Source organism: Pan troglodytes, chromosome 13 (assembly GCF_028858775.2).
Source record: "Pan troglodytes isolate AG18354 chromosome 13, NHGRI_mPanTro3-v2.0_pri, whole genome shotgun sequence".
NCBI lineage: Eukaryota > Metazoa > Chordata > Mammalia > Primates > Hominidae > Pan > Pan troglodytes.
The window spans coordinates 103,904,628-103,932,183 of record NC_072411.2 but is presented as its reverse complement, the minus strand read 5'-3'; the positions used below and the strand labels follow the sequence as shown (position 1 = coordinate 103,932,183).

At 42.3% G+C, this 27,556-nt stretch overlaps 1 protein-coding gene across 1 annotated transcript in view; it reads right to left on the bottom strand.

Moving 5' to 3' along the window:
• Positions 1-6,011: 6,011 nt before the first annotated feature.
• CDK15 (cyclin dependent kinase 15) overlaps positions 6,012-27,556 on the bottom strand; it is an 88,737-nt gene continuing 67,192 nt past the window's right edge. The window contains exons 12-14 of the mRNA XM_009444001.5: positions 21,406-21,545; positions 10,629-10,771; positions 6,012-8,256 (exon numbers count right to left, since the gene is read on the bottom strand). Coding sequence (XP_009442276.1) covers positions 10,662-10,771; positions 21,406-21,545 — 250 coding nt within the window. The 3' untranslated portion in view covers positions 6,012-8,256; positions 10,629-10,661. The remainder of the gene's footprint in view (positions 8,257-10,628; positions 10,772-21,405; positions 21,546-27,556) is intronic.

Genomic DNA, 27,556 nt, shown 5'->3' with positions numbered 1-27,556 from the left:
AAACAGAACCAGAATCAGGTGTTGTCGACTTTCCCTCCCAACGTCATCCCCAAACCCAAACTCACTGTTAAATCTAAGTTGGTTCCATATTGTCCTCCTGCCTTCCCTTGCAGGTCAAACCCCATGAGTATTAGCATATTTAATTCCCCTGTTCCTTTTTTTTTCATTTACTATCACCACCACCACCTAATTTTTATAGTGCTTACTATGTGCCAGGCACTGTTTAAAATATTTTATTACTTATTATTTTTTGAGATGGAGTCTTGCTCTGTCACCCAGGCTGGAGTGCAATGGTGTGATGTTGGCTCACTGCAACCTCCACTTCCTGGGTTCAAGCGATTTTTGTGCCTCAGCCTCCCGAGTAGCTGGGATTACAGGTGTGTGCCACCACACCTGGCTAATTTTTGTATTTTTAGTAGAGACCAAGTTTCACCATGTTGGCCAGGCTGGTCTCGAACTCCTGACCTCAGGAGATCCTCCTGCCTCGACTTCCCAAAGTGCTGGCTTACAGGCGTGAGCCACAGCGCCCGGCCCAATTTATTTATTTTTTTTGAGACAGGGTCTTGCTCTGTCACATAGGCTAGAGTCCAGTGGCACCACCACAGCTCACAGCAACCTCTGAACTCCTGGGCTCAAGCGATCCTCCCACCTTAGCCTGCCAAGCAGCTGGGATTACAAGCGTGTGCCACCATGCCCAGCTAATTTTTTAATTTCTTGTAGAGATGAGGTCTCACTATGTTGTCCAGGCTAGTCTCAAACTCCTGGCCTCAAGTGATCCTCCCACTTTGGCTTCTCAAGGTGCTGGGATTACAGGCATGAGCCACCGTGCCCAGCTTCTTTAAGATATTTTAAATGTATTAATTCGTTTAATCCTCACCACCAACTCTATGAGTCAGATACTATTATCATTCCTATCTTACAAAGGAGGAAGTGAAAGCAGAGAAGGGAGGTAACTTGCCCCCAAATCACACAGTTAGTAAGTGGCAGAGACAGATTTGAACAAATGCCTGATTGTGTACCACCTGGCTCCTGATTCTGTACACCTGCTCAATGGTTTGATTATGTTTTATCTGTGTACTTTTCCTCTTCTCCAGTCTCAGAGGACATGCATCTCTTACCCTCTCCCAGGCAAACATAGACTCTCAATCTCCTTTCCTTCAATCTCTGAATCTTCACTGATTCATTTATTCCACAAGTGTTTCCTAAGCACCGACTATGTGTCATGCACAATTCTAGGTGCTTGGGATATATCAGTAACAGAACATATCAAAATCGTTTTTCCTGTGGGGCTTGATTTCTACTGTGGGAGATAGAAAACATAACAAATGTAATACACTGGTACATCATATATGAAAAAACAAAGCCAAAACAGAACAGGACAAGGGAGAAAAAGTGTGCTGGGTTGCAGTTGAAACATGGTAGAGTTCATTCATTCAAAAGACATTTACTGAGACTCTGCTACATGCAAGACAGTGTTCAAGGTGCTTGAGATACGCTAGTGGATAAAACAGATTCCTAGGCCGGAGGTGGTGGCTCACCCAAAGGCAGGTGGATCACCTGAGGTCAGGAGTTCAAGACCAGCCTGGCCAACATGAGGAAACCCCATCTCTACTAAAAATACAAAAATTAGCCGGGCATGGTGGCATGCATCTGTAATCCCACCTACTTAGGAGGCTGAGGCAGGAGAATTACTTGAACCTGGGAGGCGGAGGTTGCAGTGAGCTGAGATCACACCATTGCACTCCAGCCTGTGTGAGAAGAGCAAAACTACATCTCAAAAAAGTATAAATAAAATAAAATAAAACATATTCTTATCCTCATGGAACTTACATTCCAGCTGGGGGGAGAGAGAAACAATAAATATCATAAATTGGTAAATCTATTATGGAGCACGACATCAAGTGATAAGATGCTTTAGAAAAATAGGGCAGGTTAAGGGGGATTGGTGTACAGGAGGCTTCCAAATTAGTGGCCCATTAAATAGGGTGGCCAGGATAGGCTTCACCAACCGGTGACATTTGGACAAAGGCTTGAAGTAGGCAAGGGAGTTGGCTGTGTGGATATTTGGAAGAGGGGTTCTAGGCAGAGGCACGAGCCAGGCAAAAACTCGAGAAGGGATCATGCCTGGTATTTTTGGATTATCTACTGATTCTTCAACTTCTTTCTCTCTTTTTTCTTCAGCTCATAAAAATGTATAATCTCTCCTATGCCAAACAAAACACGAAACCTGTCAGTCCTTCCATGCTCTAGTGAGTCCTCCATCTTTCCTATCCTTTTATGCAAGAATTTCTGAAAGATATTCCCTGATTCTGCTTTCTTACCTGTCACTGTCTCTTTAATCCATCGTGCTCTTCTATGACCACCATGCCATGGAAGCTGCTCCCTTGTAGGTTACCAAGGACCGGTAGCCTCCCAAATCCACGGCCTTTCTTTGTTCACACCTTCCTGGTGGTTTTCTCTGCAGGCTACTCAATCTTGGAACGCTCTTGTTAACTTCTGTCACACAGAATGGTTCTAGTCCCTCCCCTCTCCGCACAACACCTCCCCTTTCCACCAATTTCTAACCACTAATGCTTTGTCTCCTTTGTTGATTCTTCCATCTCCAAGCTCTAAATACTGCTTAAATAAAGCTAATATTGAGCTTTCCCAAGGTACAATTCTTGTGCTTCCTCTCTTCAGATATGTTCTCTTGGGCAGTCACATCCTGGGGACTTCAAGGACCATCAGTGTGTAGATGACACTCACTCACAGCCATCTCCACGTCCTGTTCCCAGGCCGGCGGTTCTAATCATCTTATGCACACCAGTACCTCAAACTCAAGATGTCTAGAAGTGAGCTCATAACCGTCTCTCTCAAAGGAAGTACCCAACTGTGAATGATGTAACAAGCCATCCAGGCCCCCAGATTGGAAACCTTATGCCCATTCTTCACCTCCCACTGCCCCCAACACCACACAGCCCAATGATCAATTAGTTGCTGTGGCAGATTCTATTGGTTGTCTGCCCAACAGTCTGTCCCCACTTCTTCCCCAGTCATCTCCTCTGTGATAGGGCAGACTGATAGGTTGTCATGACTATTTAGGAATTTGCCCCTCAGGAGAGGTGGTCCTAGCTTCAGATCAGGAGGAAATCCTGAACATTCTAAAGCAGCTATCGAATTCCCCTTGCTAGCATTTCAGAAGCAGGTATGTGACAGTCTTATCAGAAGATATAAAGAGAACTGTGCTTTCTTTCTTTTTTTCCTTTTTTTTCTTTCTTTCTTTTTTTTTTTTTTTTTTTTTTTTGTTAAGACAGTCTCACTCTGTCACCCAGGCTGGAGTGCAGTGGCATGATCTCAGTTCACTGCAACCTCTGCCATCCAGGTTCAAGCAATTCTCCTGCCTCAGCCTCCTGAGTAGCTGGGATTACAGGCACCTGCCAACACGCCCAGCTAATTTTTGTAATTTTAGTAGAGATGGGATTTTACTACCTTGGCCAGGCTGGTCTTGAACTCCTCACCTCGTGATCCACCCGTCTGAGCCTCCCAAAGTGCTGGGATTACAGGCGTGAGCCACTGCGCCCAGCCTGTGCTTTCTTTTAAAATGAAGCATACAGGAAGAGATGGTCTCTTCTTCAACTGGATGTAGACATATCTGCATATGATGCTGGGAATTGTGGCAGGATCTTGTGACCATGATAGGAACCAGCCTGAGGACTAAGGCAATGAAGGACACTGAAGATGCAGTGAAGAAAGATAGAAAGACCCTACGTCCCTGTGATGTCATTGACCCATCAGATGAATCAATCTTGGAGCCACCTACTTCTAGGCTTCTTATGTAAAATAATACCCTTGTGGGTTAAGCCATTGAATTGGGGTTTTCAGTTCCTTACAACCCAAAACACCCTGTTCTTTCTTTTTTATTAGTTTTATTATTACTTTTTTTAGCGATGGAGTCTTGCTCTATTGCCCAGGCAGCCTCAAACTCCTAGGCTCAAGGGATCCTCCTACCTCAGTCTCCTGAGTAGCTGGCAATACAGGTGCATGTCACCTCTCCCAGCTCCTGTCCTTTCTATAATGCCGTCACATTGGGGATCTTTTGTTGTTGTTGTTGTTGTTTTTGAGAAGGAGTCTCGCTCTGTCGCCCAGGCTGGAGTGCAATGGTGTGATCTCGGTTCACTGCAAGCTCCAAGTAGGTGGGACCACAGGCGCCCGCCACCAAGCCTGGCTAATTTTTTTCGCATTTTTAGAAGAGACGGGGTTTCACCGTGTTAGCCAGAACGGTCTCAATCTCCTGACCTCGTGATCTGCCCACCTTGGCCTCCCAAAGTGCTGGGATTACAGGCGTGAGCCACCGCGCCCTGCCCGGGGATCTTCTTATCCCTTCAATTGCCTGCCTGGCACACTCTCCCTTCATGACAAAGCCTATGTCATCTCCTCTGTGATAGGGCAGATTGATATGTTGTCATTGGATCTTATATTTATTTACAGCTAACTCTCCATTAGACTATATGATCCTTGGGGAAACTGTTAATTTTTGTATTTCTATTGCCTGGATGTTTGTTGAATAATTAATGAGAAGGATTATTTTACATCTTGGTTCCATTTTGGTCTACTTACAAGATTTTTTTGTAATATCCAATGATATTAATAGTTCTTACAATAGAAACAATTGTGTATAAGGATGATAATAAACTTGGATGATTTCATTACTATGCACATGAGATCTTATATCAGGTGCACATCAACCCACTTAGGGATAGAGAAGAGTTAGAAGTAGAAAATGTGCAGAAAATCAGGGAGGATGGACTAAAATAAAACTGCCCTCGGAATTTATTAATGAAAGGTGTCAAAACTAATCAAAAGGTGTTCATCTTCTCTGTCAATGTAACCTTCAGGAAAAGACCTTCTGAGTTGTTTGGTTCTAAGAAGTGTAACTTTTCAGAGTGATTTATTTTCTTCCAGCATCCACTGGAGGCTCTCAGAGATTTTATTTTTAAAAGGCAAAATCTTTAGAGACTAACTTCAAGGTGGTATTAAATGCACACTTAAAATATCAAGAAATGTTAGAAGACATCACTATCAACTCTCGTATAAATCCTGACACTCTATGTCAGCACCGTTCAACAGAACTTTCTGCAATAATAGAAATGTTCTGTATCTGCATCATGCAATATGGCAGCCACCAGCCTCTGAGCTATTGACATTTGAAATATGGTCAGTGTGAATGAGAAACTGATTTTTACATTTAATAATTAATTCAAATGTAAATATAAAGTCACATGTAGCTAGTAGCTACCACGTTGGATAGTGCAGGTGTGTGTTTTATGTGTCCTGGTAGCAGTCAGGATAGACTAGGTTATACTATAGTAACAAATAACCTCAAAATATTAGTGGCTTAAAACAATAAAGTTTTACTTCTCTCTTCCACTACGCCTTCATCATATGTCATCCAGGAACTCTGTTCTACATCTCCTCATTCTGGGATCATCTTAAACACTGCTGGTCACTGGAACCGAGGGAAAGTAAAGTGAAATTTGAGTCAGATGTGGTGGTGCACACCTGTAGTCCTGACTACTTGGGAGGCTGAGGTAGGAGGATTGCTTGAGCCCAGGAGTTTGAGTCTGTAGTGTGTGATGATCACAACCTGTGAATAGTCACTGCATGCCAGCCTAGGCCACATAGTGAGACCCCGTCTCAAAAAACAGAACAAAAAAAAAAAAAAAGGAAAGAAATTTGGAGGGTCTTATACTGGCAATCAAATGAACGCTTGGCCCAGAAGTGACAGAGATCACGTCCACTCACAATTCATTAGCCAGAACTAACCACGTGGCCATATCCACCCATCAGAGAGCCAAGAAGTGCGACCCCATTATGGATGCCTGGAAGACAGAAATATTAGGAGAATAGCACTAGTGGCTAAGTAAGCATCACTAAAATAACTAGTGCCTCAAACTGAACAAAAATAAATTATGTTTTTTGAAGTCTGGTGTTGGTCTATACGGAAGAAACAACAAAAACATGGGATGAAAAAATATGCACAAATTCCAGGAATGTTTATTTGATAAAATTGAGAAATGAAAGATTTAAATGTTTTCGAGTCTTATAACATTTATTAAGCTTTTGAATAGGTAAATCCATTAAAGAAGGAAGCACAAGCATAATCATATGCATAAGGTATATGCATAAGGTATATGCATATGCATAAGCATAATGTTCCTCCATTATAAAGAGGATAATTCTGTCAACTTCCACTTAATAAAATCAATTTTTTAATAACAAAATTTGTCTATTCATTCCTGCAGCAATAGTATCTAAGCATAATTCCAAGTATAATCTGTCCACAGCTGTTCCAAAGTCATTATTGGAGAATCTTGGAATTAGACGGGACACTGGAGGTCAGCTCTTCTAACCTCCAACATGGGAATCCCTCCTATAGCTCTCATATCTTCAGGGAGGCAGAGGAATCCCACTACTGTTGTGGGAACTCTTTGTATTGATGGACAGGTAAAACTTCTCAAGAACTCTTGCTGATGCGTCAACAGTAGCATCCCTGAGCTTTCGATTGGTACTAGCATTATCTCTGGGGGACAGCGAAATTATACTATTAATTCATATTGTACTTAAAAGTGCCAATTTCCACTAAGGCATAGCCTTTTTTAAGTTGTAGCCCAAAGTGTAAGAATTTAAGTCAGATGAAATTTGATGCAAATAAGTGTTGTTTTGGCCTGCTGTTCATTGGCTTCTAGCAAGGTGTCTTTTGAATCATGATCCAATACTAAATAGCAGCTGCCTCTGCAAGAGTTGTGTATTCTCTAAATTCGATAGGTGTCAGGAACATTGGAGAGCCAGGTCTGAGGTTTGCATCTTCACTCTGGCATGCTACTATGAAGGAGTTACTTAACTTCACTGAGCCTCAGTCTCCTCTTTTGTGAAATGGAAGTCATAAATTAATAATAATAGTACTTACTTCAAGGAGTTGTATAAAGTTGTCCATGTACTCTGATTTATTCGAGTAATTAATAAAAATATTTGACCAGAATAGGACTCAAGACTGAACCTTGTAGCACACCACGGCTGGCCTTTCTCTGGGTTAAATAAACACCATGATTTGAGTACATATATCTGCTCCATCACCCAGCCTACACTGTTTCATCTTTCAGGTATAGCTGGACAGTCTTTGTCAAATGCTTTACTAAAATCAGATACTTACTCAGGCAGGTTGATTTGGGCTACCCATGTGTCTTTTTCCTTTTTCCATCTCAGACATTGGGGGATAGTTACTATTTTTTAATTCTCTCTTAATTAGTTCCTCCTTGCTCTTCCAAAGGATATACAGAGGTCTCTGGTTTCTAGGCTGCTACATTTCCTGAGATGATCCCTGGACAGAAGCGATTTGAGTTTCCCTGGCTGCTTTTAGAAGGAGTCATTGTATAAAACGGCACACGTGTTAGCTAAGACAGATCTCTCATTTTACTTGAGGGGTGTGTGTGTGTGTGTGGTGGTGGTGGTGCAACAGGGCTTAAATTACATCTTTGGAACTCTGCTCCCAACTACTTATTCAATATCTCCACCATCAAACCAGCGCTTAGATTCCCCATCACTGTTGCCATCATCACAGACAATTAAGATTCAGTAGGAGGAGATAGCCTGAAATTCATTTCTAATCAGCAGCCAAATCCAAACTTCTAAAATATGGGTTGGGTGGTAATACGTTCTGATAATCCAGTTTAGTGAAGGAAGAAGTGCCCCCTACAAAATAATAATAAATAGTCCTCAGGAAGTCCTTTTGTTAACAATGTTATCCAAGAAACCATCTTTTTCTAAACTTTAGGCTAGTTTTCTCCTTGCCACAGAAATCCTTTTGTTGGGAGAAATTGTAAGTGAACACAGGAGTGGCAGGTCTCTGTAAGCACCAGCTCTGTCTCCAGATTCTTTTAAATTGTCAGTCTCTTATCTGTCTTTTTGGGAAATCAACCTTCTAGCCCAGGAATCTCTTAACAAATGCCAAAATGAATGAAGTTATTCAGAAGCCCTCTTCTTAGACTCAGTTTATGTCCAGTTTTTTTAAATCAATCACTTAAATTCTATGCAAATGACAATAGCAATAACCTTCCACTGAATTTTCTTCCACTATTATGTACTATTGCCTTGAACACCATATTTAAACTATTCCAGGTCATAGGCGAGGACATAAAACCCCTTGTTCAGTATGGAGTTAGATTTGAAGCTTCTTAGTAAGCTGAAGCAAATGAAAACCGAAACTGCAGAAATACAGCCCTGGAAGTGAATGAAAAATAAACACAATCAAAATAATGAACAACAGAGTATTGATGAAGGAAAATCAGTTAAACATTGCAAAGTTATTGATGGCATTATATATATTGATAGAAAAGGTAATGATAAAACATAAGGGAGGCAGCATCTTAACCCTGGTTATAAGAACTAAGAAAGCTTTGCAAATAATCAAAATCTATCTCCAGATGGCTTCTATAAGCTATCATTGTAACTCACCACCACCAACTGCTCAAAACATGCCAAGCTTTGAAAGAATATGCGTAAAGCCCTTACTGTAGTGCCTGGTGTGTGGTATCTATCCAGTAAATTTTAGTTCCCCTCTATTTCTCTGTTGTAGACATCAGTACACATTTTTTCCCTGCCTGAAACCGACATTTTGAAGCTCTTTCAAGAATCTTAATTTTGAGGCATTGCTGCCAGTTACGAAGTCCTAATACGCCAATTTACATTTTGACTCTCCTGAAAAGTGAATATTTTAACATAAATTCAATTCACTGGAAAAGATTTACAGGCCCCAAGTGTCCATGTGATTACTGCTTTTAGTCTCTTTAACTCTAGCACTCTAGATTTCGCTGATCCCAAGCCATTTATTAAACAGTTTAATTGCTCTAGCTTTTCCCTCTTGTGGCTCATCTCAGTTTTATCTCCTTACATTCGTACCAAGGCCTAGGGACATCATGAGCTTACTCCAGCAGAGGCAAAATCTGCCTTCTCCCTTCTTCAATTGCTGGCGCAGGCCACAAGCTTGACATGCTGCATTTAATTGATTTTCTGTTGTGACCAATTTATGTCTACAGGTAGCAATTCTTTGTGGAAGGTCACTGTAGATCAGAAAGGCAAGGTTATCTCCCTACCTTCCAGCTGCTTAAGAAAATAAAATAACAACAATAGAAATAATAATAATGTTAATGGAGCACCACCATCTGAGCCCATTTCTATTAGTATCTTTGATAATTTTATGAAGGGTAAGGCCCTCCACTTCACAGAATGCAGCTAAAGTTCATTCTGTCCTTATAACTAGCAGGTTTAAAATAATTATACAGTAAAACTCTGCTCTAGAGAATATTTTGCTTGGGAAATACCATATTATATCACCAATTGTAATTCTAAATGTATATTGTCAAAATACAAACTTAGGTATTTCATAAAATGCTCTGAGGATCAGCTATAATTTTAAACTTCCCTGCTCTTTGAAGACAAGACAATGATCTTAGAAGAGCCAGGAAGCCGATATCTTTAATGTGTATATGCCTTTAAATCGTGACAGCCAAAGATAGAGATCAAAAGAAAGAATGAAGAGTGAATCCAGCCATGTGAGTGATATTGTTGGGGGGTGTGTAGGGAGATGCCGGTGGTTACCATCTAGGCCCCTGGGAAGCACGGCCAAGGTGTGGTTGTCAAATGGGTGGCCAAATCATAGGATAATGCTTGTGGTTTGGAATATAGCCAGGATCACCTAAAGGGCGGGCAGGCTGGCTGGCAGGCTCTGCATGTGGGCTCTACCTTGATTCCTCTATCTTGTTTGCTGTCCCATCTACCACCATGGAAGCCCCAGTATGGGAAGTGCTCTTGAGACATCTATAGGGTTGTCTATACTACGGTGACTTTTGGAGTTGTCCCACCTGGCTTCCTGTGCCTGCTAGCGGTACTCATTTAAGGGTATGGTGGGTTTGGGAAAATCCTTCACAGCACCCCTTCCTCCTCAAGATTACCCTGGAAGGTAATTTGTGCCACAAAGGTGACCAACCATCCTGGTTTACCCAGGACTGCACCAATTCTAGTACTGAGCATCCTACATCCCGGAAACCCCTTTGTTTTGGGGAAAACTTTGTTTGTTACCCTTACCAGGACAAAATTTTGCCCTGTCAGTTGACAGTGAGAATTCCCTAGTTAACAGAAAACAGTTGTTTTCAATTTGCAAAAGTTGCACCTTAGAGTCTATACAAATAGATTTCCAGCTGGGCACTGTGCCTCACGCCTATAATCCCAGCACTTGGGAGGCTGACGCACCAGGAGTGCAGTGGTGCGATCTTGGCTCACTGCAACCTCTGCCTCCCTTCGTCCCACCTGTGTCAGCTGAAGATCTCACACCGATGAGGAAGCATGGAAGTTCTGTCTTAGGAGCTTTATCCCTGCTCCGGGAGTGGAAGAGAAAGGCAATGCATGTAATTATTCTCTTTGCCCAGCCCAGGCAATGGAGGCCTGAAGAGGCAAGGCCACCTGTCCTAGAGCTGGCGAGGAAGAACTAGAAACAGCACAGAGGTGCTCTGAATCCCTGAGCAATGTCCTCTCCACCCGGCACCAATTGCTTTTCAATTTGTTCCATAAGGAACCTCACTGTTGCAACCACTTACCTGGAAGAACCTTGGTGATCTCGCCCTTTCTTTTCACCACCATTTGCTAAACTGGGCTGGGTGGTGGCCTTTCTGGTAGGAGGCCAAAAGGTCACACATTTCTGGCTTTAGCCTCACTCCTGAAACTGTAAACAAAGACTCCTCTGTAGGAATGAAAAGAGAGAAGCACCAATATGTTATTTCCTGGGATCTTCTGTGGTATATTTTTGTCTGTTGTAATATTTGCCACCTGAAGAAATGTCAAAACATGAGCCAGACTTATTTACTAATAATTCATACTGACTCATAGATGACTCACTTTACTGAATCCAATAGTTGGCAAGTGCCTTCTATTTAATTCAATTTAATGCATATTTACCAAGTGAACACTTGTGCAAGGCAGTATGCTACTTGTTGAAGATGATAAAAATAGGAATAAAACTGGGAGGAACACACACATACACATACAAAGAAGGACCAAAAGTGAGGCACAAACAAAGGATTATGATAACCTCTCCCTCCAAGTCTATGGAGCACAAACTGAGCATAGACAAGGTGCCCTTTGAGACTTGAAGGATTACTATGCCCTCATTAGTGAAGGACTGCCAAGGAGGATATTCCCGGTTGAGGGATCAGCATGAGCAAAGATATGAAGGAAGAAAAGTGTTTGAGGGAACTGCAAGTCATCTTGCATGGTTAGAACAAGACAGACTGGGAGATAAAGTTGGAAAAATAGTTGGAACCAGATGGTGAAGGGAACTAATATCATGTCAAGGAGTCCGGACGTTAGTTAGAGGGTGATGTTCGAGAGTGATAGGCAATGAGCATCGCGTTGGGCTAGATATGTTTTAGAAAGTTTCCAATTTTGTTAGATACATTAGGCAATCTTTTTTTTTTTTTTTTTTCTTTTTTTGAGACTGAGTCTCACTCTGTGGCCCAGGCTGGAGTGCAGTGGGGTGATCTCGGCTCACTGCAGCCTCCACTTCCTGGGTTCAAGTGATTCTCCTGCCTCAGCCTCGCAGTAGCTGGGACTACAGGCAAGCATCACCACATCTGGCTAATTTTTGTATTTTTAATGGAGACAAGGTTTCACCATGTTGGCCAGGCTGGTCTTGAACTCCTGACCTCAGGTGATCCACCTGCCTCAGCCTCCCAAAGTGCTGGGATTATAGGCATGAGCCTCGGGGCCTGGCTGGCAATCTATTTATATAGACTCTAAGGTGCAACTTTTGCAAATTGAGAAAAAAAAACTATTTGAAAATATATATACTACCTTTGATGTCCAAATCAGGTATTTGGTTAGCTCAGAATACTGGCAGTTCGCATTTTCCCAAGTGCCTGTGTTTGTTAAGTGCTTGCTACTCCTGAATGCTCACTACACTAAAGCTACAAGCCAGTTCCTCCAAAAGTTGACATTGCAAGGGGCTTATCTGAAAAGTAGGGAAAATAAAACTTCCTGGCAGATTGCTGTAAGTTTAAAGAAGATAATATATGCAAAACACCTTGTGTTAGTTTCTGATACACAATATGTTTTTAATAAATGGTAGCCATTGTTACAAGTATTAGCACAGATATCTGAGAAAAATAGCAAGAGGCAGCAGCCACATTGTCACCAAAGCACATCCGCAAAATTTACTCAGGGCCCCTTTCCACTTGGGCATTGCTTTTCCCAGGTTCACAATTTGCATAAATCTGGGGTGCTCAAAATATCTCACAATTTAACAAAAAGAGAGGCTTCTGTTATTAGTGCACCAAAAGCATAAAATGCCTTAAATAATACTGTTTGCTGGAAGCTGCTCACACCCAAAGGGAAGAAATAAACTTGCCAGCTCTGCCTCGCCTGGCCTAAACTTCTGCCCTTAAATGCTGTGGGTAATCTGGGGTCTCGTTGTCTTGTATTTGGAATCGCATATTCCAAATAGGCTGGAAAGGGGAGCCATCATACCATTTGTTGATATGCATAAGACATTTTCACACGGATATTATAATATGCAATTTTGTATTCTACTTTCTATTAGATCTTGTCATAGCATAGACAGTTAAATGGCTAAAATAAACAGTGCGTATACTTTACCAATTATTCTCAAATCAACTCAAATCCAAACCATTTGGGGAACTTCTCTCGGGGAGAAGTATCCTCTTGCCTTGGGGACAGTGGCATGAAAAGCTGGGATTTCCCTCCGGCTTCCTTGCCCCTCAAAAGCAGCAGCTCCTCAAAAGCAGGGAGGGAGGGAGAGAGAGAGAGACACTATCTGGCAGAACATGCTGGGAAGGCAACCGGTTAATCAAAAGGATTCCAATTTGGCTGTGGACTGCCAGACTCTCCTTCCCAACTCATAGAAAAAGAAAAAGGAGGAAGAAAGAAAGAAAGAAAGGGAAATAAAAAACGAAGAAAGCTGCAGCGCGGCTCTCCTTCAGCAATCTCACAAATGCAAAACCTTCCACTCTGGTGACTCCTCATTAGCTTCCCGAGGCTGACAGCATAATTATCGCAGCGGCTTCACTCTTAGAATAAATAAATATGAAAGCGGGTGTTTAAAAATTTTTTGAGAAGGGAAATTCAGTCATCTAGACAGTCGGCAGGACAAGTTTATTTAAAACTTTTAGATTCTTATGTATTTAGATCATTTCGGAACGAGATAATGAGATAGTTGTCTTTTTAGTCTAATTGAGTTCCTAAGCTCATGGCTGTTGGCTGTCACCCCTTTCAAACTTTGCTTTAACTTTCCTTCCTTTAGAAATCTGATCCTGGTGTCTCCATTTACTCTTCCTGGGCTGATAACCTGAAGGCTCAGTGCACTGGAGTGCAGAAAGTGACTTAATGGGATTGAGGGGCTAAATAACCTTTCACAGGAAACAAGATAATCAAATCTCTTTTACTTGCCCATAATCGCTAAAAGAGAAAGCACAAGCAAAAAAAAAAAAAAGGTTGAAAATTAAGCTATCATTTCAAAATGTCTTGTAATCTTCCGTGTCACGTGGGTTTTGCACTACTCTCCCACATCATCAATCCATCAGCTGGAGATGTTTAGTGCATTCAATTATTCAAAGTGCACACATCCTCGTGATTATGCGGTAATTTTAGCTCATGTGTATGTATAGAGAATTCATATCTTCAAAGCCCAGAGGATCACACAGCACTTTAAATTGAAGTTGCTAACTAACACGAAGTGCACTTAAAACTCTGACTAGGGGCACAATACACATACATTTCCGATTAAAGCAGATGATCTTTCCTTTTAAAATTAATTATGCCTATTTATTTTTTCCTTTCCCTCCTGCCCTTCATTCTCCCAGGACCAAATTTATATGAACCCTTGCATTCGGTGAGTTAGAAGCATTATAAAAATAAATATTCTGTCAATCTGGGGTAAAGAAAACTAGTGTTAACCCATCGTGCAGATGGAGAAACTGAGGTTTATTACAGCCAAAACACATTATGTTGGGAAACAAAAAAGAAGAAAACTCAGGTCCTTTAACTCTCAATCCACAGCTCAGACTGCCTGTGCCATTTTGTTTTAACTTATTCTTTTAAACAACTAAGACAATATAACACCAGCTTAAAGAAAGCTCTGAGAAAGGAAAAGAAATGACCTACAACCCCCCTAAACTAGAATAGCATTTTTATTTTGTACACTACCTTTCAGTTTTGTTCATGTGCATATTAATTTTCAGAGATACCTTATAATATGCAATTTTGTATTCTAGTTTCTTATAGCTCATGTTACAGCATAAGAACTTTCATAATATCACACACTTCTATTAATGATCATTTAAAATGGTTACATAGTACTGTATGTTGAGTCAATATACCAACATTTGTCCAATTGTTTCTCTGGTGTTTAACAGTTACATTGCTTCTTTTTATTTAAAAAATTGTAAAACATTATAGACAACACTGCAATGAACATTTTCATTAATCTAGGTTTTAGGGTTTTCCCCCCTATTCAATTATTTCTTTGGATAATTTCCAGGAACAAAGGTATAGGGTATAAGGGTATGATCATTTTTATGGCTCCCGATACGCATGCTATAATATAACACTTTGCAAAAGTTTCAATACCATCAGCAGAGAATCATTTTACCACAATCTCATCAACACTGGGAGCTATTAGGTTACAGGAAAAAACAACTAATTTAACGGTAATTTGTATTTTTTTAATCCCTAGTAAAGCAGTCGATTTATTCCATGTGTTGCTGTGCTCTTTTTGTTTCCTCTTGCATAAATTGCTATTTTATGCCTTCAACTCATTTTCCACTGGATTCCTTGATGTTTTCTTATAAAACTGAATGAGTTACAGGTGAAACAAAAACATTTGTCACCATCGATTAAGAAATCTTGGCCAGACAAGGTGACTCACACCTGTAATCCCAGCACTTTGGGAGGCCAAGGCAGGTGGATCACCTGAGGTCAGGAGTTTGAGACCAGCCTGGCCAACATGGTGAAACCCTGTCTCACTAAAAATACAAAAATTAGCCAGGCGTGGTGGCACAGGCAGGTAATCCCAGCTACTCGGGAGGCTGAGGCAGGAGAATTTCTTGAACCTGGGACATGGAGATTGCAGTGAGCCAAGATCATGCCATTGCGCTCCAGCCTGGGCGACAAGAGCAAAACTCCATCTCAAAAAAAAAAAAAAAAAATCTTAAAACCCAAGGCTGATTGCATATATTATTACAAGAAAAGAAAAGAAAAGAAAAGAAAATAAAGTAAGATGGCATTGAGGAAGAAGTTGGTCCTGGGGTGTAAATCTCTATTCAACATAAATTGAGCCCTCTTAATTGTGAGATATTAAACACGCTACCTGGAGACGTGTGGAATCTTTCCCAGAAAAGCTTTAAAATAAACACAGTACATGACAGAGTGGGAGGAGCACAGAACTGGGCATCAAGATCTTGGTTCTAATCTTGATTTTGCAGCTAAGTTCCTATGTGATCTTTAGCAAGAACAATGAATAGTAGGAAAGGAGTAGCTTTTAGGAGTCAGATTTGAAGTAAAATCTTGGCTCTACAACTTTCTAGCTGTGTGACTTCAAGCAATTAGCCTACCTGACTTCCAGCTGTCTAATCTGTAATATGAGGATAACAATTCCAGCCTCACCAATTAGTACATAGATTGATAATTTATATAAAGCATATAGATGTCCAATAAAAGGCAGGTACGATTATTCTTCCCCGGGCATCAGTGATTCAGCTATATAATGAAGGTATGGAATAAGTAATCTTTAAGATCCTTTATAAATAACTCTTTTCTGAATTATTTATCTTTACTTGGAGACTCAGCCATGAACATAACAAATTTAACCAACTTAAGGGCTTGGTAGGGCTGAGGGACTTGGTTTTCCCAGACTTCTCCCAGCAACACAATGCTGTGCAACCCCATAAACCACGTCTCAACCCAGTATCTCCTCTAACGTATTGAAATGGATGGAGAACAACTTTGTGCATAGAAGGTGAGGAAGTGTGTTATGGAGGACATCTCCAAATTCGCTTCTTAAGGGCTGATTAATGGAGGATTTAAAAGGTGGACAGATTGGTCTGAGTTACGTTACAAACTCCTAGAAGTAGCACAGAGTCAAGAGGATGGCTGAGAATCTTCCTTCCCTCTTTTCCAACATCCCCAGCCCCTGAAACCTGGCCTCATAGAATGACAAAATATTCTGATTCAACTTTGAATAGAATACACAATAAAACCAATAAACAGAATAGGTTTGAAATTACGTGGAAGCATTCAGAGTGAAACTAAGCTTGATTAGTACATGTTAAAGAATGTTTAAATTGTTGCAAAAAGGCATACGATGGTAAGAAAAACTACAATGGTATATGAGTTAAGACTGAGCCACTATGATTAAAAAGAAGACAACTTCAGAATGATCTTAGATGGTATTGAGAGGAACATGACATTCCTTTGCCCGTATGCCCTTCCTCCCCAATCATCCAGACCCATCATCTTTCAAGGCCCACTCACAAAATTATCCTGGATCCCCACAGCTGGAGTTAATCTCACCTCCTTCAAACACTTAGAGCACTTTATTTGTTTACTTGATCTGCAGCTGTTTATATACTTGTCTTATTTCCTAAAGGACTGTAAGCTCTTTGAGGACAGGGTCTATGACTAATTCATTTTTGTATCCTTTAATATCACACCTCATGGACACTCAGTAAACCTCCAATGAATGAATGGGACATGATTCTCCCACCATGCAAGAAATTTGAGTCTATGCTGCCTCCATATTCTCAGAGATAAGCAAAATAATTGGAACAGATTCAGAAGAGAACAATAAAACAAAATGACTAAAAAGTGGGAGAAACAGAATTTGTATTTGGAAACAAAGGTTAAAGGAATTCAGCCTAAAGTGGCCTTTGGGAAGTGATATCATAAGGACCTTCCAATATATTAAGGAGATAACACTCAAAGAAGGCCTGAAGTTATTTTATTGAACCAAAACAAAACACGACTCAGATTTTAACAGGGCAATGAGGCATGCTGAAGAACTTTCGGAGTATAGATATCGGGATGGTGTGATCAAAGGTAGAGGTAAATGCCATGCTTTCTTCCATCCCTATGTGTATATAAGTATACTCTAACAATGGGGGCTGTGGTACAGCATTTTTGCAAAATTACTTGTGAAACAATTGCAAGCTTTTTAGATTTTCTCCCCCTAAGATGCTAAAACCTGTTTTAAAGGAGAAGGGGATTTAGTCCAGGAAGGAATGGGAGACTCAAGTATGAGACTTGGCTAGCAAGCAAAATGGGACCAACCCAGAGAGAGAGAGAGAAAGAGAGACAGCCTTTGATGTCCTGACGATCAAGGACCATGGCTTAAAGACCAGACTCTTAAATCACGTGTCATATACTGCCTCAGATAAAAAATACTTTTCTGGATCAGTGTCTGTAGTTCAAAATGGCTAGGTTCCAAAATCAGCCTTAACCTTCCAAGGGTAACATTTGGAAGGTTTCCTGCAAGAACAGAGCGGAGCCAGTTTTAAGAAGGGGCAGCTTAATGATTTTCTACTACCCCCACCCCCAAATCATTAAACAGTGTTCCTTTCCCAGAGCCCAAGTTCATGCTGAGGGCAAAGGGAATTAAATGAAGAAGCTGAACCTGCAGCTAAGATTAGAGAGTTGCCAAGGGCCTAATTTTAGGTCCTAGCTGCTCCAGCTGACATCCTGCCCTGCTGGCTCAGCCACGAGGACCACAAGTGTGGCCGTAAGCCGGTGTCTGAGTGGGAAGAGCGACTCCCTGGCCATCTGCAAAAGCAATTAGCTTGCTGTTGGCTGTGTTTTGAGAGGGACTACCAATAATTTCTCCTTCAACAAGTGTTTCTTCAGGTGTTCACGAGTCAATAAGGGAAAATGTCAGAACTTGGCAGAAGTTCCCACATGCTTGCCATTCTAATATTCACACTTTTCCACTTCAGGTGCTGTCCAAAAGGAAACTAATCCTGGAATTCCTGGTTTTCATGGCAAATAACCCCCTGATAAATGCCCTTTGGCTCTAAGCGTACTGCCACAACCTAGGGAAAGCATTGTTCGGGACTTCTCAGCGTCATGAAAATAGAGATGGACTGGAACAATTCTTTCATTTTGTGTGGAATTTCTATGCCGCTCCTACACTGGGATTTAGGCTGTCCTTCCACTCTCCACGTATTTCCCAGTCCCAGGCTTTATGCTTTAATTGTCTTCTTTAGAGGGCAGACAATAAGAGCTGGCATCTTCCAGATCAAAGGGGAAACAGAATATATTTTAAAGTGACAACTCTGTTATCCTGCAACCAGACTAAAACCAGAATAATAAAATGATATAAATATAAGCCCCTAAATAATTTTATACTGAAATGCCACCAGAGAGCAAAATTTCTTGCATAATTATGGCAGAGAAACTCTCCTTACAAATCACTCACAAGAGCATGCCGATTTTTGCACAATTCTCATGCCTGGGGCAGCCCTCCTCAGGGATGGAGTTTCTATGTCCCTGCAGATTGGGAACTGTGATTACCCACTGGTGTGCTCTGTCTGCAAAGGAGGCTGTTAATAAAGGCTCATTGCCAGGGGCAATGAAAAAGCAGGCTGGCACTGCCAGGCCAAGGACCGCATCTCTTAGTAGATAATGTGCTGGTGGTGAGAGCCATTGTCACGAAGGTGCACAAACCAGCCCTGGCTGCTTCTGTCTCTTCCTCTATTTTTCTTTCCTGGTAGCTTTGCTTTTTCTATCTACTTGTCCATCTGTCTATATACATATTTCTGCACACCCACCACCCTGTCACACACATACACAAGCACACACACATGCTCGTGCACTCATGTGCACGAGCACACACACACAGAGGCACACACACCCAATCTTGCCCCCGCCTTTCCCTGTCTCTTGGCACTGGCGCTTTCATCTTCTCCCTCGGGGATTCGAGATGTCGCTGCAGGAAATGCTTGTCCGCCGAGGCAGCAGCAGCAGAGCCCTGTGGCTTTGACAAACCTCATTTAATTGGGAGGAAGCCAGGAGAATTTGAAAGAACTGAAACATCCACGAAACTCCTTTTATCAGGCATAATTTAAACTCTGCATGGAAAAACCCCTATATGTATAAAGAAAAGTCAACTTCCCTCCTGCTGTGAGCACTCCTGGTTTCCCCCGCTAGTGCAGGCAGCCTCCTGCAAGATTCCATCTTTTCATTTTTCTAAAAGTGTCAAAGTAGATTTGGGCTCTGTGACTGGGCGAACAGGTAAGGAATACAGATTGTTCTCTCTGTCTCTCTCTCACACACACACACACACGCACACACACATATACACACATACACACACAACCTTAGATATCCATGCACCATGGCCCCTCTGTTGGTGGCTTTGCTTTTGGGTCAGCCAGGAAAAATCAAAACCCAAGTTTCTAACAACACATCAGTTTGGACAGTGATTGTTTCTTCCTAATCACCTTGCGTCAAGCAAAAGCTGGAGCCTAGAAAACTCTGAAGATCCCCAGCAATTGTCAGCATGTGGAATAACAGATCCTAAAGGAGGGCCAATGGGGAAAGTTTCTTTAAGTGGAGAGAAGGGAGTGTGTGTGTGTGTGTGCGTGTGTATGTACATCCAAGCGTGTACACTTGCATGAAGTAATAGAGTTATAAGTCCCAAGTCTGACAGGAGAAAGCTGAAAAGGAACAATCTAGGGGCTTGGACTGGGAAGAGGGGATTGGGATGGGAGTGGCCGGCGAGGAATGGGGCTGAAGTGGGGGCAGAGGTACCAGGAAAGGAGTGAGAACTGTGGATCTGCCTGCAATGTCTTTTGTTCCACCCATATGCCTCTCTCCTCCTTCCAAATTCCACTTTAGATTCACCTCCAGTCTAATCCATCTCATTTGAATTCTTGTTCCTCCAAATAATTGCCTTCAACACACACATAGTCTCTGCACATCTGCAGTTGATTATGCACAGATTTTTAGCTGTTTAGGTATGATTTGTGCTGATATGTGTGCGAGGGTGCCCCGTTTCCTCTTCCTCACCCTCTTTTCCTCCCACTTCATAAGAACCTGGAGGCCAAGGACAAGTCTCTTGTTTTCCTCAACTTTTTATAGCACTTAATATGTTCTTGACACTTAATGGCAATTTAATAAATACTAATGACTGACTCTTTCTACAGGGTTAAGTAAGACATTAACCCCAGTTGTATGATTATGGTTATTTTTGGAGATCCTAAATGACTCACTTTAGTCATAAAACAGAATGCCTCAGCAAGTCCCAAACTAAGCGCTTTGGACTGCTGCAGGACGATGTCCTAGACACAGAGGAGCTGCGTCTGCAAACTCTGGCAAGGCGGACCAGGCTGTTTCCACACCTCTTGGGCAGTAGCTCCTCACCCTGTCCCCATCCTTATCTCACTGCACCCCATCGCCACTCCCCCACGCCCCTTCCAGTGTCCTCATCCCAGTTCCAGCCCTTAGGCCCTCCCTCCTAAGCTTTCTTTTCTCTGGCTTAGGACTTCTAAAACCAGCCCTGGCTGCTTCTCTCTCTTCTGTTTTTCCTTCCTGGTAGCTTTGCTTTTCTTGTCTACTTGTCCCTTGTTCCTAAAACTATTTTTAGTTGAATGGTGGATTTTTTTCAAAGAAACCTCACCTAAGGATAGTCCCCCATGACCACTGCCCACATCCTCCTGTAGCCCTTCCTGGCCACAGTCCAAGAAACATGACGGGAGTTCCAACCACATGATCCCTCAGCAGATTTCAGGTTTGGAAGATGACTTCAGGCCCAGGCAGCAAAGGCTGATTCCGGGGTAACTTGTGTTTACAGGAGGTGGGCAGCCTGGGAGGAGGCCTCCCTTCCCCCAGCACCCCACCCCGGCACTGCCTTCTGCAGCTTGCTATTACCAATCAAGAAAGGCCCAGCTCCCTGTCAGGACATATCCGCTTCACCTATCATCTTACTCTCCGCAGAAAGGGAGAAGAGTCTTGTTAGAAACACTGGTGTGGCTTCCTGGCAGATGGTAGCTAAGGCAAACAACTCAGAGACAACGTCCATCTCATCCAATTTCTGAGTGTAAATGTGTACCTGTGAAATGTCTGGACCATTACAAAGAGGTCCTTGTAACCTCTCCCCACCAGTGCTTCAGAGTTTGAGAGAAGCTCATGCAAAACTCAGACAAGATTGGGTCCTATCTTGCTTCTCCCAGGCAAACTGATCTCTAACTTCACTCCTGGGGGTAAATGCTATGATTCTCCGGTGCTGAGGCAAACTACTTAAGACACCAAGACTTACACACACACGCACTCATGCACATGCACTCACGCACACACACACACTCCCTTGCTCACCATCAGGAAGCTGGTACAGCTGAGATGGCAGGGCGCTGAAATAATCATGAACAAGTGCTTCCTGGGCGGAGACGCGGTCTCTGGGAAAGCCTTTTAGCATCTGGGAGGCCAGGTCTTCAGCTTCAGGAACCCTGCCCAGCCTGGAAAAGTGGGAGAGAAAAATAGAGTTTCTCCAGCAGCCTCCCTTCTGAAAAACAAAGGGAGAAAAACAAAAAGTAAAGAAAAGGAGATGGCTAGACTTAGATTTTAAGTAGAATTTTCCTGGAATTGCTAAAGTTGATGGCAACTGGAAAAGTAACCCCCATACTAAACTCTTACTGACTGTCCTGTTACTAAGTTGAAGGGGAAAAATCTCCTCATTCTATCACTCAGCTCCCTTGCCCTCCACCGTGTGTCTGGGCACCATGTACACATAAAAGACACAGAAATATAATTATAAACAGAAATATATAATCAAGGATTCTTTTTGGAGGAACACTGCAGCCCCAACCAAGTAGAAAGGCCTGATTCAAAATACGATCGAACTCTGAGAGGCTGAGGTAGGCAGATCACTTGAGGCCAGGAGTTTGAGACCAGACTGGCCAACATGGCGAAACCCTGTCTCTACTAAAAACATAAAAATTAGCTGGGCGTGGTGGCATGCACCTGTAATCCCAGCTACTCAGGAGGCTGAGGCATGACAATCACTTGCACCTGGGAGGTAGAGGCTTCACTGAGCTAATATTGCACCACAGCACTCCAGCCTGGGCAACAGAACAAGACTCTGTCTCAAACAAACAAACAAAAAACATGTTCAAGGCTCTGGACTCCAAGGGTGGCAAGCACAGAAATCTGGAGGGGGAAAAGCACAGAATTCTAAAGAGGTGATTCTGGAGGGTGAAGCTTGGGTAGAAAATACACTTGTTTGCAGCATTTCTGAAGCTCACCCAGGCTTATTAGTTAGGAAGCTCTCTTGGTTCCCTTGAGATGGAGCAGAGGAAGAGAGATAATTAAGTACTTAAATCACAGTAAGGACAAATCCTCAAGTTGATCTTATGTGGAAATATATATCTGGAGATGAGCAAATACATTTATTGAGCAACTACTATGTGCTAGTAAGTGGTTGGCTTTGGGAGACACAGGACAAGACTGTCTTCTGGCAGCTCAGGTAGAGGAGTCAGATGTTCATCAAATTATCACACAGATGTCTAAGTACAACTGTGAAGAAAAGAATCCTATGGTCTGACTGTTTGTATCTCTCCAGAATTCAAATTTATGTTGAAACCTAATCACCAAAGTGATAGTATTAGAAAATGGGAACTTTGGGAGGTAATTAGGTTATAAAGGAGGCTTGAGAGAGCCCTTTTGCTCTTTCTGCCCTGTGCAGACACAGTGAGAAGGTGCCATCTGTGAAGCAGAGACCCCTTTTCCAACACCTAAGCTGCTGGCACCTTGGTCTTGGTTTTCCCAGGCTCCAGAGCTGTGAGAAATACATTTCTATTAATTGGCAATCACTCAGTTAAGGTATTTTGTTATAGCAGCCCAGGTATAACATTTTGGTTCCCCTGAGATGGAGCAGAGGCAGAGAGATAATTAAGTACCTAAATCACAGTAAGGACAAATCCTCAAGTTGACCTTATTTTAAGGGTTAAGATAGCCTCAATACCTGACCTATAATGGGAAGAGGTGGTCAGGAAAGGATTTCTTGAGGAAGTGGCATTTGAGCTGAGAGTTGAAGAATGGAGGGCAGGAAAGAGGCAGGCCTTGACTGACAGGGATCTGTGGTACCTACACAGACCCTAGAGTGGGAGGGAGAAGCCAGAGTTTTAAGAAGGGAATCAAGGCCAGTTGGCTGGCCCAGGACAAAAATGGGGAGAGAGGCCTGACATGAAGCTGGGGAGGGTGGCTTGTGGGTCTTCATGTTTCCCATTTACTTACAATGCTTGAAAGGCTTTGCTCATCTAATGCCAATCATTTATGTACACCCAACTCCACAACCCACACATAGGTTTATAACTGGAAAGGCACAAGAGGGAAAACTGTGCATATCCCAGCGGGCAGCTGATCATGGGACTGATGTCTGACATTCAGAATTAAGTTGTATGGCCATGAGACACCACAGCAAATCCCCAATTAAGCAGACATAGATGGGCTTACTTAATGTCAAATACACCTACTGACTTAAAGCAAGAAAGATCAGATATTATTTCCCTTCCAGGTGCCATGATGCAGAGATGCTAGAAGTCTTGGCCCAGAATTCTAATTTACCTAATTTTTGCATAAGATTTGCATTAAAAAATTTGAGCTATTTGATTCCCAAGACATGAAACTGTTTCTGCAAACAGATAACTACTTTCAAACTCAGGAATAATTGCTTCATAGGCAAGATAGAGAAGAAATTTGCAAATTTCCAAATCCTTGCAAATTTCCAGGCCAGTTAGGAGAAAAAGGAATTGGGTAGAAGTCTACTCATTTGCTGTGGCCTGAAGAAGGACTGGCAGATATATTCCTCATCCAGGGTATCCTGTCCAGGCAGAGGTTTTTTAGGGCCCATGAAATGGAGGTTTGGAAGAGGAATGTTAGTACAAATCACTAGAGCCTAGGATCTCTCTGGAAGGAGACTCAGGGGAAATCTCATGAACAAATTTTAGCTGGTCCACCCACACTATTGGGTAGTGAGGTGAAGTTTGTGCCAAAATTGGGCCCTGAATCCACTTTCTGCAGGCTTCATGCTTTCTGGTTAAATATGAACTTCTGGACATGGGGAGGGCGGGTAGGTGGTGGGGAGCAATGCATCTATCAACTTCCACCTCCACAGTCCCACCCCAATCAGCGATTTGTTCTCTCGAATACTCCCCCAACATTAACCCACAACAGATGGCTCCTGAACTGCCCTGTAGTGGGGGCTGAGGGGCTGCAGTCTGATTGGACAGGGAAGGCTGGGAGACCTGTTTTAAACTTGTGTTAGCATGGCAGGCATATTGTTTTTACTTAGACTGTGTTTGTGTAGAGTGTCTGGGGAAGCCAAGAAAGGCTAATGGAGTTTACAGGGGTATTAGGGGCACCCCTTTTCTTATAAGAACAGGTTATTTGGCCAGAGCTGTGCCTCATGTCTGTTATCCCAACACTTTCAGAGGCTGAGGTGGGAGGATCACTTGAGCCCAGGAGTTCAAGACCAGCCCGGGCAACATGGTGAAAACCATCTCTACCAGAATATACAAAAATTAGCCAGGTGTGGTAGCATGCACCTGTAGTCCCAGCTACTTAGGGGGCTGAGGCGGGAGAATCACCTGAGCCCAGGAGGTCGAGGCTGCAGTGAGCCATGATCGTACCACTGCACTCTAGCCTGGGTGACAGAACTAGACCCTGTCTCAAAAAAAAAAATAAGAACAGGTTTTTGTTTTTGTTTTTTTTAAACCAGGTGAATGAATAAAAGAAGGGTAGGTACTAATTAGTGCAAGGACGTCTTTTTTAGGATTTTCCATTTCAACCAACAGAACCTACCCTCACCCTCCCCACAGGGTTGTTTCAGGGCTTCTGGTAGTTTCTGGACTTGTTCCAGTCTCACAGCCTCTGAACTATGACTGCTGCACTTTGCTTCTCCTTCTCCTTCGCTGGTAGAGGTGGTCACCAGGGCAAAGTGGGCAAGTGAAGACTCTTCCTCCTAGGAGCCAAGTGTGTGTCGGTCTCCCCTGTACAAGCCAACTCCACCCCACATGAACACAAACCTTCACTGGCAGCACTGGTAGCAAGACCATTAGGATCTGGGCCTTTGGCAAGTGCCCCAGTAATCGCCACCTTGCTATTGCACATTGAGCTCTTTTTGCAAGGCTGAGGAAAGAGTCCCAGGAAAACAAATGTTACTTTTTGGGCACAAATGTTGATTTACTGACATCTTCCATGTTTGTATCATTATGCTTTTTCCTGTCACCTATGGCCTTGCTTGCTACCAATTGCCTTTACTGTCATAGTTGTACATGTGGCCACCACCTCTAACTCCCGCTGGAACAATTATCCACTGGTTACAACCCCTACTTTAAAAATAAACATTGGCATAAAAAAATGAACATCACAAATGTTAATTTGCCTACCAGCACCTTTCCAAGGTAAATGTGAATTCATACTCTTAGGTTTGTGATGTTAACTACCAAACATGACAGGAGTATCTTGCAGAGGTAGGAAAACCCCCCGCCCAATTAATGAGAATCTGCTATTAAAAGTAAAGAATCCTGTGATAAATCAGTCCTTCTAGTAACATTTCAAGAGGTGAGAAGTGTTCCAATGCCAAAATAATTCATACTTATTTGTAGAGCACTTAGAAAATGCAGAGAAGGAAAATTATGACTAGCCCATCACTCTGAGATAATCCTCTGATACTCAAAGATAATCACCATTGCTTGAGGTCTTTGTTTTCTTCAGTCCTTTGCTTTTAGACAGGTATAGTTTTTGTTTTACAAAAAAATGGGATCATACTATACATGCTCTTCTAACCTACTTTTTCCATTGAACTACCTTGATCGTCTTCCCATAACTTTGAATCACTTTCTAGGACATTATTTTACTGGCTGTTATCGTTCGATTATGTAGGCGTATCATAATTTACAGAGCTAGACTCCTATCTGAGTTGTTTCCTTTATTGTTGGGATGGAGGTAGTACTATCAAAATCACGCTGTAACAAATATTCTCAAAGAGAAATCTTTGTGGGTTTGTGTATATTTCCTTAGGATAAATTCTTAGAATTGATGTTCGGTGGAAGGATATATACAACATGTTAAAGTATTTGATTCATACTATCAGCTAGAAGAGCTGTAGATTCATACTATCAGCTAGAAGAGCTGTACCAATTTCCATTTCTGCCAGCAGCCTAAGAGCGTGCTCATCCCTGTGGGCAAGGATAATAAATTCATTCCAACCCACCTGAATTGCCACAGGCCCCATTGCTTATAAAAGTCATAAAAATAATTAAAATTGTGTATCAATCCTAAAAGATGTGCTGGGGGCCAGGACAGCTACATGTAATCTTAAAAGTCCAGAATAGAAACACAAACAATAAGAAAAAATGAAAATTGAGTTTTGTGACTGCGTAAAACACCATCTACTAACCCATCACTCCATACTTCTAAAATCTGGTTGTTCTCAGGGGTCTGGGACAGCAGTTTTGATTTCCTAGCACAGCTTGGCTCTGAGTACAAAAGTCTCCCACCCACAGCACTGCCACTGACCTCCGAGGTGCAGGACAGGCTGGTCAGTATGAGCTCAACTGGGTTCTTTGGTTTTCCCCCTAGACCTACAGGAAGAGGAACAGGGCAGGGATAGAGTAGGCACTTTTTAAATGTTCTCAGTTTGGGATGTAGTAGATGCCCACAGTCAGAAATACATCCAATACTAGGAAGAAACATTGCAGAAGCTGTCCTACAATTTGCCAATCAATCTAAAAAGTGAGTGCGTACCTACTAGGCCCACATTAAGGAGATCACCATCAAACTTCAAGCAAGCCCCGGGGATTCATCTACAGGCCTGTGAATGGTTCCACTGCACCACTGCACCTCTGCAGGGATTGTGTAGAAAAGCCAGTGACACTTCGGCTGCTTGTTACTCGCCACATCTGCAACCTGATTCAACAGCCAAATCCACAGAGACCTGGGTACCGGATGAATCCTGGCTCTACCACTTACTTAGTTGGACTACCTTGGCCAAGTTACTTAACTTCTCTCAGCCTCAGTTTCCTCATCTTTGACCTGGGAATGATATTTGTAAGGATTAAATATAATAATATATGTAGCACCCTGCTAGGTACATAGTATATATCCCATCTAATGTTAACCCTTTCACAGAGCCCTTCCAAGAGCCAAGAATTTTCCCATGTGATAATCCAGGCTAACGCTGCCAATGGAATTTTCCATGATGATGGAGATATTCTATTTTTGCTCCGTCCAATATCATAGTCACTACTCCAATGTGGCTACTGAATCCTTGGAATGCAGCTAGTGCAACAGAATGGAATTTTAAACTTAATTTAAGTAAATTAAGAAGTTAAATAGCCACATGTGGCTAATGGCTACTGTATTAGACAACATACCTCTAAACACCCCTAAACATTACCTCCCCCCAACTTTTTTTTTTTTTTTGAGACGGAGTCTCACTCTGTCTCCCAGGCTGGAATGCAGTGGC